Source organism: Melozone crissalis, unplaced genomic scaffold, assembly GCF_028551555.1.
Source record: "Melozone crissalis strain CALT ecotype California unplaced genomic scaffold, PUWL_Pcris_2 ptg000026l_1, whole genome shotgun sequence".
Taxonomy (NCBI): domain Eukaryota; kingdom Metazoa; phylum Chordata; class Aves; order Passeriformes; family Passerellidae; genus Melozone; species Melozone crissalis.
The window spans coordinates 7,085,420-7,102,591 of NW_026535804.1; the positions used below are offsets into that span (position 1 = coordinate 7,085,420).

The following is a 17,172-nucleotide window of genomic DNA, read 5'->3' on the forward strand; positions in this document are numbered from 1 at the left end:
CTGAAGCTGGCTCCAGGAGCATTTCCACCTGTTTTGTGGCATTTGTGGTGGGCTGGAGTGTTGTGGGGCCCCACCTCCAGCCAAGATCTGCCCACACAAGGGTTCTGGCACAGCAAAAAACTATGGATGGAGGAGAAATGCAACGTGCTAGAAGAGCAGAAGAGAGCTTTTTGCTGCTCAGCTCAAGTGCAGCTCCCTCGTTTGCCCTGCCACCCTTTCTGCAACGCAGCGGGAACAAACCAGAGATGTGTTAGTGGAGGTCTCTGATGAGCCCTTAGAAGAGCAGGGCACTTAGAAGCACACTGACACATCCTGTGCTGGGCCATGCAGCTGGGCAGTGTTTGACATCCCGAGAGTCACAGGGAAGACAGGTCCTGCTCATACAGAGTGTGCAGCAGGGGCCCAAAGAGTTTGGGGCAGCACCAAAAATCCCAGAGATAGTGGTGGATCATAAAATGTCGTTTCTACAATGGATGGAGTAGTGTCCCTTCCCAGCTCCAGCTGTCATCTGCTGCTCAAATGTTATTTTCATATTTAATTATGAATGTTTATAATATTAAAGCAGTGGTTTTACTGCACTTGTAGACTGGGTAAAGATTAGAAAGGATATCCAAAAGGGACATATGAAGGTCAGTTGGAACTGACAGTTCTGGTGGGGATGCCCAAAGATGTTTAGGACTGGCTTTAAATAAACAGCAAGTTTGAGAGAGCTGCTAAAGCTTGACACAAAATACCAACCATGTCAGTATCCTACTCTGTGTCTGGCAAAAACAAGTTTATCAGCAGCAGGAGAAGCTATCCAGCTTTGCTTCTAATTTACCAGGCCCTTAGACACATTGAATGTGTTCCTAAACTATCTAATTTACTTACCTATCTGTAAAGTGTGCTCAATATTTAGATACCTTACCCAACCAATGTTTTACTTTATCTTACATTTCCAATCAGCATATAAATGTTGACTGTCTAGTTGAGCTCAATGCAAAATACAGTATTGTGGGCTAATAATCAATTCTTAGGAAAATGAGCAGGCACAGTATGTTGAGAATGACAATAAACAGCCAGAACAGTTAGGTAGGTTGTGGACAGAGCAGAAGGGTTGAATCTAGAAAGGCAGTGGAAGGTTTCATTGAAATTATAAATAGAGTCCTCAGTCCTAGCTATTCTTTCTTTTCTTATAATATTTTAAATGTGGATTCTTCTCACTCATCCTTCATGTGAATGGATATAATTTTGTGCTATGCATGAAATAGAATTACTTCAGAGAAAGGGAGTGGGGATATCTCTTCATGCCACTTCCTCACCATGTTGGTTTGACTGCTTGTAATTATTTGGAATGAAATTTGGGTTTCCCATACTTTTAATCTTAATGAAAAAACCAATATTTTTCAATAAATAAAAATTATATATATGTGGAGTTATATATAAATTTTTATATATATATATGTGTGTGTGTGCGCGCATGCTAAATGCTTCAGGAATCTTTGCTCCTGCTATTTTACTTTTTTCCTAAGAAAATGAAAATCACTTGAAACAATGTAGTCTTAGTCCATAAAAAAAATGCATACTTCTCATTGCAAGAGAAAAAAAAATGCATATAATTATTACCATTCTTCATGCATTTTTTAAAATGCAAATGTAAAAATGCTTTGCTGTTTGATATAATTTTGAATGTGAAGATGAACTCTGTACATGTACTTCAAAAGTAATGAATACTAGAATAAATGAATAAATAAAACATCATAGTCACTGTTCATATGCAAGGGTCTCTACTCTCTTTATTACCTAGACATAAATGATAATTACTAAAGAAAGCAACACAGAGGTTTACACTTTATGCATGCCTCAGGTCACTTTTTAATCTTGGGAACTTCATTCCTCTTCTTCTATCTTCTTATGAATCTCACGGCTCTTGGCTCGGAGCTTGTTGACCTGTGACTCTGCAATGTCAGCCCGCTCCTCGGCCTCCTCCAGCTCGTGCTGGATCTTGCGGAACTTGGACAGGTTCACATTGGACAGCTCCTCCTGTGTGGGGAAAGGGAGTTGGGAAAACAACAGGCAGCGTGTTGGATGTTTATTACCATAAAACTGGGTCAGCAAAAATTCAAAAGCCACAGCTGGGCTAGCAGAGCAGATTCAGAACCAAGATGAGAAGCTGCTCAGGGTGTTATGGGTGTCAGAAGAGAAAAGAATATTGGAATGTCAAAAAGATATTATACACAGCATGGTCTATTCAGAGTTCCTGTAATAGTCCTGAATATACAGACTGACCATACTGTTTCTGGCATCCAGGGCAAGGCAGAAGCAAAGAAATAGCTGGTAAATTAGGCCTACAGCAAAACATATAGGGCTGGGGGAGTGTACTTCCTCCCATACCTGGCAAGTCTTATTCTCACAATCCCCATTGTATCAAAATATCATCATGTTACATCAAAACAGTCAAGGTTTCAAAAAGCTGTGCAAAGAAAAACATGACTACAGAATTCCACCTCCACCAGAAGAAAGTCTGGTTTGGACAAATGGGTACTTACAGCCTCCTCAGCTTGTCTCTTGTAGGATTTCACTTTCATTTGCAGCTTGTCCACCAGATCCTGCAGCCTCAGCACATTCTTCCTGTCTTCCTCAGACTAAAGCAGTTGGTAAACAGATTAGAGAGTCAATTCTTGGTTCTGCATCACGTGAGGTTAAGAATTGCCCTTGGGGATGGTTTGGGCAAAATGTGACTCACTGTGACAAAGGCCAGTGAGAGCAGGAGAGCTCCTGCCTTACCTGGTAGGTGAGTTCCTTCACCCTGCGCTCGTACTTGCGCACACCCTTCACGGCTTCAGCGCTGCGCTTCTGCTCAGCATCCACCTCCCCTTCCAGCTCCCGCACCTGCAAGGACAAGCCCAGCCCTGCAGCTGCCCTGCCAATGTCTCTCCAAGGAGGGACACGCTCCCTTAGGCACAGCCCCAGCCCTACACACCCTGGCCTCCAGCTTCTGGATCTGCTTCTTCCCTCCCTTCAGTGCCAGCTGCTCGGCCTCTTCCAGACGGTGCTGCAGGTCCTTCACCGTCTGGTCCAGGTTCTTCTTCATCCTCTCCAGGTGGGCACTGGTGTCCTGCTCCTTCTTCAGCTCTTCTGCCATCATGGCCGCCTGATCAGAGCAAAAGGTCACAGCCATTTTGGGGCTGGAGATATTTTGGGGAGAGTGCATTCACCATCAGCAATGCCAGCAGCGCCCAACTCACATCTGTGATGGCCTTCTTGGCCTTCTCCTCAGCATTGCGGGCTTCCTGGATGGTATCCTCCATTTCACCCTGGATCTGGGAAATGTCCGTTTCCAGCTTCTTCTTGGTGTTGATCAAACTGGTGTTCTGTTGAAGAGCATGAACATGACTTTTTTTTGTTAGCTTGCAGTGTCATATCAAGTACAGCATAAGCATTTCTTTTTAATGTAGATTGCGCCATCAGGTCACATTGGATTCCAAGAGAACTACTGTTGTAGCTATTAATTTCTCAGGTATGATGTGCTTTGGTATTTTGTTAGCATCCTCTAAGAAGTCTTTTCTCAGACAACAAAGAAGGAATTTACACTGAAAAATGAAAAAAAATGTTTTCCTTACCATTTTCACTCTAGTTACCATAAAACTTTGAGACAGTTCTATAGAATACTTATAGTGACATTGTTAAATTACATTAATGACAGAGTTAGTGTAGTCCTATTTTGTTCATGATCAGCCTACATTTGCCTTTAAAGTCCCAAATGGAAATGTGAAAGGTGTTGAACTCAAGTAAAAGAGTAAGAACCTCACAAACTTCGCTGAATTTATTAAGGTATCTATACTGTAGTCTACTTGGAATTCATATTCTATCTACATCTGAAAAAAAAAAATCTTGATATTATCTATCATCTATTACTTTTGATTAACTGTGAAAGATCCTGCATTTAACAAAATACTGTTACAACTCTTCCAGTCGTAAGTTCATTTATATGTATGGAGCAATACTATAAATATTAACTATGTTTATTAACTGACCTGACTATGGAGGAGCTGAACTCTCTCACTGGCATCCAGAAGCTCCTGCTCAGCCAATTTCCTCGACCGCTCCGTCTGCTCCAGGGCTGCCCGGAGCTCCTCAACTTCAGCCTGCAGCAGGTTTGCTCTGCGCTCCACCATGGCCACCTGCTCCTTCAGGTCATCCTGTGCTCTCACAGCATCATCCAGGTGCAGCTGGGTGTCCTGGAAAGAGAGATACAACAGACTGGGAGGTGTGTGCTTTCTATTTTTGTATTTCATATTTTCCCATCAACTTAGAACTGAAAGACTTGTAATAGAGGAAAAAGATTTAGCTCTGTCAAAAATCAGCACATTGTGCCATACCTTCAGCACTGCCTGGGTGTTTCTCAGGTTCTTCTGTGCCTCTGCAGCCTGGCGGTTGGCATGGCTCAGTTGGATCTCCATTTCATTCAGGTCTCCCTCCATCTTCTTCTTCAGCCTCAGGGCTTCATTCCTGCTCCTGATCTCAGCATCCAGGGTGCTCTGCATCGAGTCCACAATTCGAAGGTGGTTTCTTTTCATTTGATCAATCTCCTCATCTTTCTCTGCTATCTTCCTGTCAATCTCAGACTTCACTTGGTTGAGCTCAAGCTGCAGGCGCAGGATCTTCCCCTCCTCATGTTCCAGGGAGGCCTGGAAAAGTGGACACAAACATTGATGAAAGTTCTTCTTACATTCTAGGGAATTGCAAAATATTTTGTGAGATCTCAGCTGTCTGCACTCCCCAGAAAGAAGAGAGGCCAACCAGGCCTTGCTAACCCTATCTCCTCATTTCTTTCCTGCAGACACCAATGTACGGTCATGTACCTCAGCTTCCTCCAGGGAGGCTTGCAGTTCAGATTTCTCCTGCTCAATCTGCTTCTTGACTTTCTCCAGCTCATGAACTGCCTTTCCTCCCTCTGCAATCTGCTCTGTGAGGTCGGAAATCTCCTCTGCAAGGAAGGGAGAAAAGCGCCATGGTCAGGCACAGAGCTGAATGGAGAAAGGCTCTGGCCTACCAAGGTGCCAAGCCAGGTCTTATCCCTGCAGGCCCAGAGCTGTTAAGCGTGGCAGACAGACAAGCTTGTGAGAAAGGCCAGGGAGGAGCAGAGGGCCAGGGACTTACGCTGCAAGTTCTTGTTCTCCCGCTTCATTGTTTCCAGGTGGTCCAAGGACTCCTCATAGGCATTCTTCATCTTGAACAGCTCCGTGCTCAGAGAGCGTGACTCCTTCTGCGAGGCCTCCAGCTCGGCCTGCGTTTCCTCATACTTCTGCTTCCATTCTGCCAGGATCTGAAGAGAAATGGGGGGTGAGTAGGGCTGTGGCCATCACAGGGCCATGCTCTGGCCAGGAGTGCTGGTGCTGGAGGCCAAAAGACCTTGTCAAAGTTCTTCTGCTTCTTATCCAGAGCAGCACAGGCAGCATTGGATCTCTCCACATCAATCATCAGGTCCTCCACTTCATTCTGCAGCCTCTGCTTTGTCTTTTCCAGGGAGGCACATTTGGAATTGACAGCCTCAACATGCTCCTCTGCATCCTGCAGGCGCTGGGCCAGTTTCTTCCTGGAAAGCAGTAATCATAAGTAAGACTGTGGCATGAAGCAGCACATTTTTCACAAGACTAAACTTAGCCTCTTGGTATTGTGTGATCCACATTCACAGAGAGGTGTAAGACTTCTCCCAGACAGCCACTGTATTTCCATGTCTGAATTCAGGAACAGTCTTGCAGCAGTTCCCTCTCTGCTGGCCTCTCTCTGCTATTCTGGATCTTTCTGCTTTTCCCCAATGTGTCCCTGCTTTCTGTCATATTTTGTCTCTTTGTGACAGCACTCAAAGCAGAACACTGATTTCTTCCTGACAATGCCACGGTGGGCTCCTCAAATTTCTATCCTTACTCTCTGCCAGTGTTCTCCACATTCCCCACATACTTGGCCTCCTCAAGCTCCTCCGTGCGCTGAATCGCGTCCGTCTCGTATTTGGTTCTCCACTGGGCCACTTCACCATTTGCCTTGGACAGGGCTCGCTGAAGCTCTGCCTTGGCCTCCTGCTCCTCCTCATATTGTTCCCGGAGCAAGTCACAGTCGTGGCGAGCGGACTGCAGGCCATGGGCAAGGGCGTTCTTGGCCTTGGTGAGAAGAAAAAACAGAGGGAAAATTAATGGAAATATCTTGGGAAATCTTAATGAGAAGATCTTAGAAAGACCTTTGATGGGTAAGATGTGTGAATTTGCAAAAGAATTAACATATAGACTGCACGGAAAGAGAAGCAAGGCTTTGATGGGAAAACTTGCACTCTGTTATCTAAGGGGTAATTTTTGTCCCTTTCATCGTTTTGATTAACTGATTTAATATATTTAGGAAAAAGCCTTCTCACCTTTATCTCTTCCTCCAGATGCCTCTTGAGTTCCTCAATCTGCTGGGTGAAAGCCTGTTTGCCTCTTGACAGCTGAGAAACCAAAGCATCCTTCTCTTCCACTTGACGTGAATATTCACCTGAGAAAATTTGCAGATACACAACAGTTTTAAGGCCATTGATGGTGACACTGTAAACATTTGGAGATGTAAAACCAGATAGTTTTCAGTCCATGCTGAAACTTATGATCCCATTTCAAGCACTTCACAGTAGATGTGACACAAAGTGTGCTGAAAAAACCACATGCCCAGAAGAGTAATTTTTGCAATAACTCTGTTACATTATTGATCTTCATATGTAGATGAGGGTGTCTCACCTGACTCTGTCTGCAGACGAGCTCTTTGAGCATTGAGGTCATTGATCATGCGCTGATGCTCTTCTTCCTTGGACTTAATCTCACTCAGCTGATCTTCCAGGGTGCGGCACATCTTCTCCAGGTTGGCCTGTGTTTTGGAATAGGGAAAATGATGCATTAATAATCCACACTTTAAAGAAAGCAAGGAGCAAGGATGTGCTGTATTCCACTGGGTCAATGGACTAATAAAATAATTGTGTACCTTGGCTTTGGAGACAGACTCCATGTTGCTGGCCAAGTCATCAATCTCCATCTTCAGCTCACTCTTCTCCTTCTCCAGCTTCTGCTTCACGCGTTGCAGGTTGTCGATCTGCTCGCCCAGCTCAGCTGTGCTGTCCGCGTGCTTCTTGCGCAGGGCGGCAGCCGTGGCTTCGTGCTGCAGCGTGGCCTCTTCCAGGTCACGGCGCATCTTCTGGAACTCTGCCTCACGCTTCTTGTTCATATCAATTTGAGCGGCTGTGGCCCCTCCTGCTTCTTCCAGGCGCTCGCTGATCTCCTCCAGCTCCCTGGACAGGTCAGCGCGATGCTTCTCTGCTTTAGCGCGAGAGGTTCGCTCGGCCTCAATTTCCTCCTCCAGCTCCTCAATGCGGGCCTGCAGAACAGCAGGGACCCTTCACAGCCGTGCCCTCCTCCTGCCTGAGCTGAGCCTGAGCAGGGCAGGGCAAGAGGAACAGAGACTTGCCTGCAGCTCCTTGATCTTCTTCTGAAGTTGCATGCCCAGGGCTTGTTCATCCTCGGTTTTACTCTGGATCTGGCTGATTTCAAAGTCTTTCCTTTGGGACAAGTGAACCGTGTTAGAGCACAAAGAAACAAGACAAGTGCTGCAGCCCAGCACTCATGGGCCCCAGAGCCACACTTACTTCTTCAGTTTCTCATCCAGCTGCTGCTTATCATTCTCCAAATCCATGATGCTGTCCTGGGCCAGCTTCAGGTCTCCTTCCAGTTTCCTCTTTGCTCTCTCCAGGTCCATGCGCAGTTTCTTCTCTTGCTCCAGGGACCCTTCCAGCTAAACACAACAAGACCATCAGGGCTCTGCCAGCCAGCTTGGACTCCATACCTGTCCTCTTCCTGCTCTATGTCTGTGTGCTTACATCATCCACTTGCTGTTCCAGCTTGGTCTTGGCTTTGGTCAGAGTATTGACTTTGTCTTCCTCTGCCTGCAGGTCATCCAGGGTCTGCTGATGCGCCTCTTGGAGGGCTTTCTTCTCCTTTGTCAGCTTGGCAATGGTCTCGTCCAGAGCTGCCATCTCCTCAGTCAGGTTTTTCACCTTTGAGAAGAAGGGAGCAATTATAAATAAAGGAAGCTGCTATAGAAGTCCTGCAATGGCACACAGCTCATTTTCTGGAGTGCGAGTGACAGGTTCTACCTCATACCTTGTTTTCAGTGGCATGTTTTTCCTTCTCCACCTTGGCCAGTGTTAGCTCAAGGTCATCAATATCTTTCTTCAGCTCTGAACATTCATCCTCCAGCTTCCTCTTCTTGGCTGTCAGCTCAGCATTGATTTCTTCTTCATCCTCAGCCCTTTCAGTCACTTCCTTAATTTTGGCTTCCAGCTGGATTTTGGTTTTGATCAGCTGGTCGCACCTTTCCTCTGCATCGGCCAAAGCATCAGCTTCCTAGTAGAGAAATGTTCATTTGTTTATTAATCACAACTGTTTGCAAAATGTGAATAGAGAAATGGTATTTCTCACTGAGAAAAAGAAACATGGAACTCTTCTTTTTTATTTTCTTCTAGGAAGTTGGGTTTTGCATAGACTCTTTTAAATCAGAGTAGAGGTTCATTCTATTTCATTTTTTTGCTCTGATCCATTATTCCATCCTATTTTTCTTATGGATAATATGATAAAATCGAGTAGTACTTTTATTTTCAAGAGTTTTGATTACTTTCTCTGAAAGGTAAATACTGTATATAAATGTGGAGACATTTTTTTTCTTTATTTTTTCATAAGCTTTTCTTGACAAGACTGACTTTGAATTAATTTTCTCTGAGTGAGATAAGTTGATATATAGTCTAGGTGGAATCAGAGGTTTCAATTTGAGCCTGAGTTTATTTTGAATCTGTGCAGCAAACATCTAAATTCACAAGGTAATCTTTAAATATTGACCAATCCCCTGATCTCCCAATGGACTTAGGAGGTACATATAGGGTTGGGACAGAATGCAGAGGGTTTTTGTGTCCTCCTAGAAAAGTGATTGCAGAAAGACAAGTGACATAAAATGTATCATAAAAAATGGCATAGAGGTCTTTGGGCAACTGACTGAAACAGAGAAAGTTGTCAAATCAATTGTTCCACAGACTACTGACTGTAAATTCTAAATCTCCAGTGACTACACTTGTATTGCATGCCTGGAGAAACAGCACCATGCGCATACATGCTTCAAAAGTCATTCCCAAGCTAGAACCTCTTATTATAATGGTGACACTGAATGGTCTGAAATCTATCTTCCATTATTTATATTAAAATATTTTATCAGACAATTTATTGTGTAACATGAGAGTTGTGTGCTATGAGAGTACCCGGAAAAATACACTAAGGACACTTACAGATTGCACTTGGAGCTGCAGGTCATTCTTCTCCTGCATTAGAGAGGCCATTTTCTCCTCCAGCTCCTTCCGCTTTGCCTCAGACTTTGCAAGCTCCTCCTTGGTTTTCTCAAACTCTCCCTTCATGTTGGCCATCTCCTTCTCAGACTCTGCACTCTTCAGCAAGGGCTTGATCTTGAAGAACAGCTTCATCCATGGCCAGTGTTTGACATTCATGAATGAGCGAACGTTGTACTGGATGCAGAAGATGGACTCTCTGAGGCAAAATTAAAATGTACAATGAATATTCTCAGTCTGATGAGTGTCAACACTTTGCCCCCCAGCAGAATGACACTTCAAGTGAAAAAGGGGAAGGTGTACCTGCGCTCCACCATTCTGCGGTATTCCACCCTCATCAGGAAGCCCCTGCACCTGGCCTGGGTGCGCGTGATGAGCTCTGCCAGCTTCTCATCTCTCATCTCCTCCAGGAGCCCCAGCAGCCCAGCTTTGAAGAACACCTTGAGAGAAGGAATGTTGCAGCACATCACTGTCAGGTAGAGAGAGCAAAGCCCAGGCAGGCAGTGAATGGGGGAGTTTGTACCTTGGTGTGTCCAAATTTGTACTGGGTGTGATCCACATCGATTGACCCAAGAAGCTTCTCAGAAGCCTTCTTGCTATCGATGAACTGTCCCTCAGGGATGGCACTGGCATTAAGCACCTTGTATCTGTGGAATTGGAGGAAATAGAAAATAAGAGAATGTCCAGTAATAAGAGCATTCTGTTTAGTGAAACTAAGAGCAGTGTTTGCAGCAGAACCAGGCTGAGGAAATTGGAATTTCATCCCTTGTTTAGAGATGCCATTCTTATGAAGTCTTAACCTGGTAACAAAATTTAAGGAAACTTTTCCAGTCTTTAGGTGACCAGCCACAATGAAGAAGACATTGATTTCCAGTGAGTTCAATCCTTATCCTTTTACTGAAACTATTCTCTAGAAAATTGCTTGAGAGAATCATTGCCACTTTCCTATACCCTCTGTACTGGAGAAAAACCTCTTCCCCTGAAACTTACAGCTGATGCAATGGCCAAGGAACTCATGGTTTGTAATTTTTACCTGAGTACCTTTTGCTACCAATCCCAGCCTACATTTTATAATCTTATAATCGCTGGCTCTTGCAGCTCTACTGTGCTTCCATACTCAGATGCCCCTGCAGTCAGTGAGGACAGCTGACACTCTTCATTTGTCAACAATTTTTCTTTTCTAAGCCATATATGGTGCCTTTTGTTATGCACCTCAAAATTCCCTTTTCTTCTAATTATAGCCAGAAAGAGCTAGTGTTAAAAAATATCCCCAAGTGATAAAATAGTTGGCTGGAAAGACAGAATGGAAATCAAAAGGGAAACTGACCTCTGTTTGAAGTCAGCATAGAGGATTCTGCTGGGGAACCCTTTCCTGCAGATCCTGATCCCTTCCAGCACGCCATTACAGCGCAGCTGGTGCAGCACCAGCTCGTGCTCCATGGCACCTAAGCAACAAGGCAATTATATTTTAATTCATGATAAAACATAGAGAATAATAGGAGCATCACACTGTTTTTTATTTCTGCTTACCAGGTGTTTTAGACTCGTTGGGGATGATGCAGCGCACAAAATGTGGATGGGTGCTCCGCAGATTGGTCATCAGCTTGTTCAGATTCTCCTGTGGGTTCATGAATAAAGGTTTTCAGTTAACACATAGTACCTCCTCTGTTACTCTTTCAGATGTGAGAAAAGTCTTGTAAAACATTAACAGATCTGTAATTCCTAACTATAGCCATTTTTAATGTGAGTTTTCTTCCGTCTTTCACTCTTCAGCAGGAGAGAAAGCAACAAAACCTTGCAATGTTCTTTAACGATACTAGGGAATATATCTATGCCTTCCTCAGCTGGCCTCACCTGACTCGATGTCAGCTCATTTATGAATAACTATATAATTATTCTTGATACAGAATAATGTTAACACCTGCAGTTGAATGGCCTTATTGCAGCTAGAGTGTGGATTTATGATCTTCAACTAATAACAAACAAAAAAAAACCAAACCAGGAAAGAAGCAGAGAGAATGACTTTGGTACTCACCCTGAAAAGAGCTGAGACAGTCTGGAAAGAAGAACCCTTCTTCTTGCCTCCCTTCTTGCCACCACCACCTCCACTAGCCTCTGAAGAACACCAAAAAAAAAAAAAAAAAGATGGTTTTACAACTTGTAAAGACCAAGTTTTTTGTATATACCAGTCATGATAGGAATGGAACAAGGAAAAGAACAATAGCTGATGTTCATGGCTCTGGTAGAGTCAATAAATAAACATGGAAATATGAATTTCAGAGAACTGACCTGCCTCTCCTCCAGCAGAGGCAAAGAGTAAAGCCAGGGTCTTCAGGGATGACTTCTGATACAGCCCCACAACAGTTTCATTCAGAGGGTCCTTGTTCTTGTCAAGCCACCCAGAGATGTTGTAATCCACTGTGCCAGCATAGTGCACCAGGGAGAAGTGAGCCTCAGCCTTGCCTTTGCCTGGCTTGGGCTTCTGGAAGTTGTTGGACTTGCCCAGGTGCTGGTCATAGAGCTTGTTCTTGAAAGAGGTGTCAGTTGCCTTGGGGAACATGCACTCCTCTTCCAGGATGGAGAAAATGCCCATGGGCTGGGAGGAATCACAAGGAAGGTGGGAGGACAAAGTAAAATGGTAGAAAGACTCAGAGATGAAAAAACTTCGTGAGTGGGACAATATTGCTGCTTTCAGGGATTGTTCTGTCCAGCAAATCGTAAAATGATACAAACTGATGTGTCTGCAGTATCATATTTACCATTTCAATCTGCATTTAGAAATAGATATAAAATAAATGCATTCTGAAAATACCTGACATTGTGAATTACAGAAATACCTTCTCAATGAGCTCAATGCAGGCAGCCAGGTCCATGCCAAAGTCAATGAACTCCCATTCAATGCCCTCCTTCTTGTACTCCTCCTGCTCCAGCACGAACATGTGGTGGTTGAAGAACTGTTGCAGTTTCTCATTGGTGAAGTTGATGCACAGCTGCTCCAGGCTGTTGAACTGCACGATTACAAACCAAGATTATTATGAATGTAAATTAAGTAAGTTAGGGATAAAGAGCAGTGCTGCCTATTTGTACCAAACACAGGAAGATCTCTAAGTGCTCCATGTTAATTGATCCAGAAGTTTGGAATTTCTCTCAGTGTTTGTCAACCTGAACTTTATCCATATATTCATTACTCTAGAAGCTTAGATAATTGTAATAACTCAGATTTTGTCAGCTTTGATATCTACTAGACTGTGCTAATTCAGTTACAGGAGAGTCCACAGCACAACACAACCCAACATTCACAAATGTTGATTTCATATCATGTGTCAAGCCTTCAGCAAAAAATCTGCACTTAGGGTTTTCATTGGCATATGTACAAAATAAAAATCTATTTCCAATTAGAACCCTGTGAGAATCAGAATGCTCTAGATACACTATAAAAGGTAAAACCATTTATTAAAAAAACTAAAACAAAAAATGAAAACAAAAAACCACCAACAAATCAGCATCATTCCTTCTGATGAAATTTGTCATATAGCAATGTGATTTTAACAAGCATGCTAATAAACCCCTGTTCCTTACATCAAAGATCTCAAAGCCAGCAATGTCCAGCACACCAATGAAGTACTGCCTGGGCTGCTTCGTGTCCAGCTGTTGGTTGATACGAACAACCATCCACAGGAACATCTTCTCAAACACTGCTTTTGCCAGGGCACCCACAGAATTGTATACCTAAAATGTAAAACAGAAAGAGTGTAGTTATCATGCAGGACAAAAGAGAAAGTCCAGAGAACCTATCCACAAAACAGGGGGTTGTTGTTACCTGCTGCACAGTTTGGCCCTTGGTCACGTATTCATTCCCCACCTTGACTCGGGGGTAGCAGAGGGCCTTGAGCAGGTCTGCTGAGTTCAGACCCATCAGGTAGGCAGCCTTGTCAGCAACTGAACATCAAAACAATTGGTTGTTAAAGTAGACGTTACTATTCCTTTAAAAAATACATCAAAAGGGCAATTCCAGTAAAAAACAAAATATTATTAAAGATAAAAAAAGGATAGGCAATAACAGCAGCACTCTTTGGAAGACAATGGACCTTACAATATGCGTTATTCAAAATAATCTGATTTGGGTTCCTCCAGAGAAGTCCTCTGGGTAGGACCCACTGCTATTCTACAATACTGGCATTGGGGAAATGCACAGGCTGAGTCAATCATTCTGACCCTCACATGCTGACTTCAACTCAGTGAGTGTTCACTATCTCCTGTGCTCTGGGATGGGTTGTGCTGGTACCTTCGGTGCCATCAGGCTCTGCCTGCTCCTCTCGTTGCTTCTGCTTGAACTTCAGGTTCCCATAGTGCATGACAGCCCCTGTCAGCTTGTAGATGGCTGTTTTCTCATCAGCACTGAAGCCCAGGATGTCTATGGCACTCTGACAAAAGAGTTGTTAAGGTGAGTATCGCAGCTGTTAAAGGACAGAGAAATGAAACTTCACATGAGAAAACTTCTGCTACTCACATCAGTGGCCATCAGCTCTTCCTGGTCATTAATGCTGGGAACTGTGATCTCACCTTGACTCACGTACAAGTAGTCATAGGGGTTGGTGGTGATCAGTAACATCTCTGAACAGAAGGACAAAACCAAGCCAGGTCAAATGCAATCTACATGGAAAGGAATTCAAAGTTGTTCCATGACCTTTGCATGGAGGAGTTAGTGATCTTTCCTACCAATTAGCTCTGGCTTTTTGTTGGACATGATCTGATAAAAGATGTGGTAGCTCCTTTCCGCCTTGAGCTGGAAAGTGACTCTGGACTTCTCCAGCAGATCTGGCAAGGAAGGTAGGACAGAGTCAAGCACAAGAAGTGGGGAAGGCTGGAGGGAAGGGGGATCAGGCCAGAAGGGTGTCTTACATGTTTCAATATCAGCAGAAGCCAGTTTGCCTGTGGCACCAAAATGGATTCTGATGAATTTACCCTGAAAAGAGCAGGAAAGTCAAATGAGATTTATTTTACCAATCTGGACAGACAGAATATGCAAATTGGTGTTGACAGTTGTGCCGACTAACAACTCACAAAGCGTGAGGAGTTGTCGTTCCTCACAGTCTTGGCATTTCCAAAGGCCTCCAGCAGTGGGTTGGCACTGATGATTTGATCCTCAAGTGTCCCCTGGAATAGAAGTCTTCTTGTCATGATCTAGTTCATCAAGAAATTGAGTAGTTGCAGGCTTCTATCCCTGGGACCTCACCTGCATTTTGCCTGAGGGCTGCTCCTCCTTTTTCTTGTCTCCACTGGCTGCAATTGTTGCAAAGTACTGGATGACACGCTTGGTGTTCACAGTCTTCCCGGCCCCAGATTCTCCGCTGCCAAAGCCAAGAGAGAAGCAGAGGGTGCGTGGTCAGGCAGGAGGGGCCCTGGCACCGGGCAGCCCTGCAGGGACCCGCGCAGGGGGGTACCTACGTGATCAGGATGGACTGGTTCTCCCGATCTGTGAACAAGGCAGAAACAAGTAGACTTTGTAAATGAAGAACTCAAAAATACTGAAAATAATGTAAGTTATGACAAGAAAAACACCTGCATTTTTTTCTTTGTTTACTCATAAGTCATTTTTGCCATTTCAATTCCTTTCAAAGTAATGTGCACTCGCACTCTTTCTTGAAACATATTCACAAATGTTCCTGCAATTGTCATAGGGAAGGCCCATGACATTTTTAAAGATCCCTTCCAGCACAAAACATTCTGCTATTCTATAATTCTTTGCCATGGACATTGAAAACCCTTGAAGAGCCATATGCTGCTCCTCTATTTCGGTCTATAGTGTTTTCCTTCTCCTGCATACAGGAAATCATTTTAATTTTCTGCTACACAGACTGTTTGTACAGCAGCAGAGAAAGAGAGAGTAAAGACCTATGACCAAGGAATCCTGATCATGGATAACACTTTGGAACTCAACAGCACAGAGGAAGAAAGGAATGAAAAAGACAGAAGCAAAACTAGCCACTCTACACAATCCTATTTCATATTTCATGAGAAGGTTGTTTCAAGACAAAGCAGAGCAATTGTGCTTATGATGAGAGCCACTCACCAGTCAGCATGAACTGATAGGCGTTGTCAGAGATGGAGAAGATGTGTGGAGGGGCCTCCTGGCGCTTCTTGCCTCGGTAGGCCAACACCACCTCGGGGTTGTACACCGGCAGCCACTTGTAGGGGTTGACAGTGACGCAGAAGAGACCCGAGTAGGTCTGCAAGGAAGGGACACAGCACGTTGCCTTGCCCTGAGCCTGGTCCAGCAGCTCCTGAGGCTGCCCAGAGGAAGCTGCTGCTGCCACTTACGTAGATCATCCAGGCTGCGTAACGCTCTTTGAGGTTGTACAGCACAGCGGGTTCGTGCAGGTGGGTCATCATGGCCATGTCCTCAATTTTGTCATACTTGGGAGGGTTCATGGAGAAGATTTGATCTTCTTTCACGGTCAGGGTCTGTCAGAGGGCAGGAAGATACATGCATGTCAGCGGAGAGCCAGAGTGAGGACGAACTGCTGTTCATAAATTTTGTATTTTACGCACCTCTCCCCCTTCAGTCTTGACAGTGACTTTGCCTGATTCCCTGCTCGTGATAGTGCTCTTCACATAGGACTCCTTCGCATGTACCACGAAGACAGATGTCTTGGCATCGAAAGGTTTGTTCTGGGCCTCAATTCTCTCCTTCTCTGACTTTCGGAGGTAAGGAGCAGCCTCCCCAAAGATGGCCATCTCAGCATCCGTAGACATGGCTGCGGTTTACCGCGTGCAGCAAGGCACGGCGCTGAAATGGAGAGGCGGTTCTGAGTGAAGGGGGAAATTCGTTTTTAGCAGCAACCTTAGGCTGTGCAGTGTTCTGCTGTGCCTGTTATTACAGTCTTCCTGCTTTACCTGCTCTTTACCATAGATACTTTTCATTCACTTTAATCTTAAAGAAGCTAGGTGTATTTGATTGAGGTCAAGTTTTTTTCCCTTTTTCCAGTTTACAGTTTCAGTTAATTAGATCTCATTGTGTTTTAGAAGGCTATGTAGAAAATTAGATTGATTGGCAGATTCAGTGGTAATCAAATATGCAGCAGAAACACCAAGCAGAATCAGAAGAGGTACCAAGAGAAGTAACGTTATCAAAATTATGAAAGCCCACTTATATTCTTTCTCTCTCTCTCATTTCAGCCCTTGTAATTTGTGCCAGTTATAGCATTGGAGTATCATCAGGGAACAGATGTGGTGTAAGCAGAAGCAGAGGTCTGAGTTGTCTATGCAAACCTTTTCCCTCTACAGAGAAATCAGAGTTTTGTTTTCTCCAATTTTCTGCCTTTTCCTGTTCAAGCTCACCCTTTAATATGAACTTGTATAGAAAAATGAAAACTTCTCAATAAAAAGCATTTGGAGGGATTTGACAAAATCTTAACTATATATGTGCTCTTCATTCACCTTTTCTTTCCTGGGTTCCTGTTCACAGTCAATCTCCTTTTAAGAGTTCTGTGTGTAAGTGGTCAATTATTTCCCAGCAGGCTCCAAACAAATCATCCAGCACAGTTATAAAAGGAAATTTGCCCTTTTAGACAGCACAGGTCAGGTAGAATTGCACTGCTTTAGCATGCACAGATGTAAAGGGTTATGAGAAGTGGCCTTAGAAATCAATAAAAAGGCAAACCTGGAGTCTGTTCCTGTGGAGTAAGCAAATCAGTCTTACCTCTTGAATCACCAGTTTACTCTAAGCCTGGAAGCTGGTCAATACTGAAAAAGAGAAGTGACAACTTCTTTCTTATCTTTGAACA

General features: G+C 44.0%; 1 protein-coding gene across 6 annotated transcripts; it reads right to left on the reverse strand.

The window, feature by feature from the left end:
- Window positions 1-1,869: 1,869 nt before the first annotated feature.
- Window positions 1,870-16,141, reverse strand: LOC128938437 (myosin-1B-like). 6 transcript variants are annotated; one of them, XM_054278658.1, is made up of 38 exons: window positions 15,938-16,141; window positions 15,707-15,850; window positions 15,459-15,615; window positions 14,834-14,861; window positions 14,622-14,736; window positions 14,450-14,542; window positions 14,288-14,351; window positions 14,105-14,203; window positions 13,896-13,999; window positions 13,671-13,809; window positions 13,206-13,324; window positions 12,965-13,114; window positions 12,223-12,393; window positions 11,692-11,981; window positions 11,421-11,514; window positions 10,916-11,003; window positions 10,713-10,830; window positions 9,909-10,032; window positions 9,689-9,825; window positions 9,329-9,584; window positions 8,157-8,399; window positions 7,874-8,050; window positions 7,643-7,788; window positions 7,465-7,555; window positions 6,985-7,374; window positions 6,744-6,870; window positions 6,389-6,507; window positions 5,944-6,140; window positions 5,395-5,578; window positions 5,143-5,308; window positions 4,845-4,969; window positions 4,362-4,670; window positions 4,017-4,220; window positions 3,228-3,353; window positions 2,963-3,133; window positions 2,767-2,871; window positions 2,529-2,624; window positions 1,870-2,022 (listed from the first exon to the last, which is right to left on the reverse strand). In XM_054278658.1, the coding sequence occupies exons 1-38, from the start codon at window positions 16,139-16,141 to the stop codon at window positions 1,870-1,872; spliced, it is 5,823 nt and encodes a 1,940-aa protein (XP_054134633.1). The 6 variants fall into 6 exon arrangements, with proteins under 6 accessions (XP_054134633.1, XP_054134636.1, XP_054134634.1 ...); XM_054278661.1 differs by having other exon boundaries at window positions 11,421-11,498; window positions 11,691-11,981; XM_054278659.1 differs by having other exon boundaries at window positions 11,421-11,498; window positions 11,679-11,981.
- Between the last annotated feature and the right edge of the window lie 1,031 nt (window positions 16,142-17,172).

What these genes read in the sequence shown, in the direction of transcription:
- LOC128938437 (XM_054278656.1), bottom strand. Translation starts at nt 16,141, where the DNA reads ATGTCTACGGATGCTGAGATGGCCATCTTTGGGGAGGCTGCTCCTTAC. An exon ending in ACGACAACTCCTCACGCTTT is followed by an intron (nt 14,352 to 14,449) that starts GTGAGTTGTTAG and finishes TGCTCTTTTCAG; the next exon opens with GGTAAATTCATCAGAATCCA. An exon ending in AGTCTGTCTCCAAAGCCAAG is followed by an intron (nt 6,871 to 6,984) that starts GTACACAATTAT and finishes TCCAAAACACAG; the next exon opens with GCCAACCTGGAGAAGATGTG.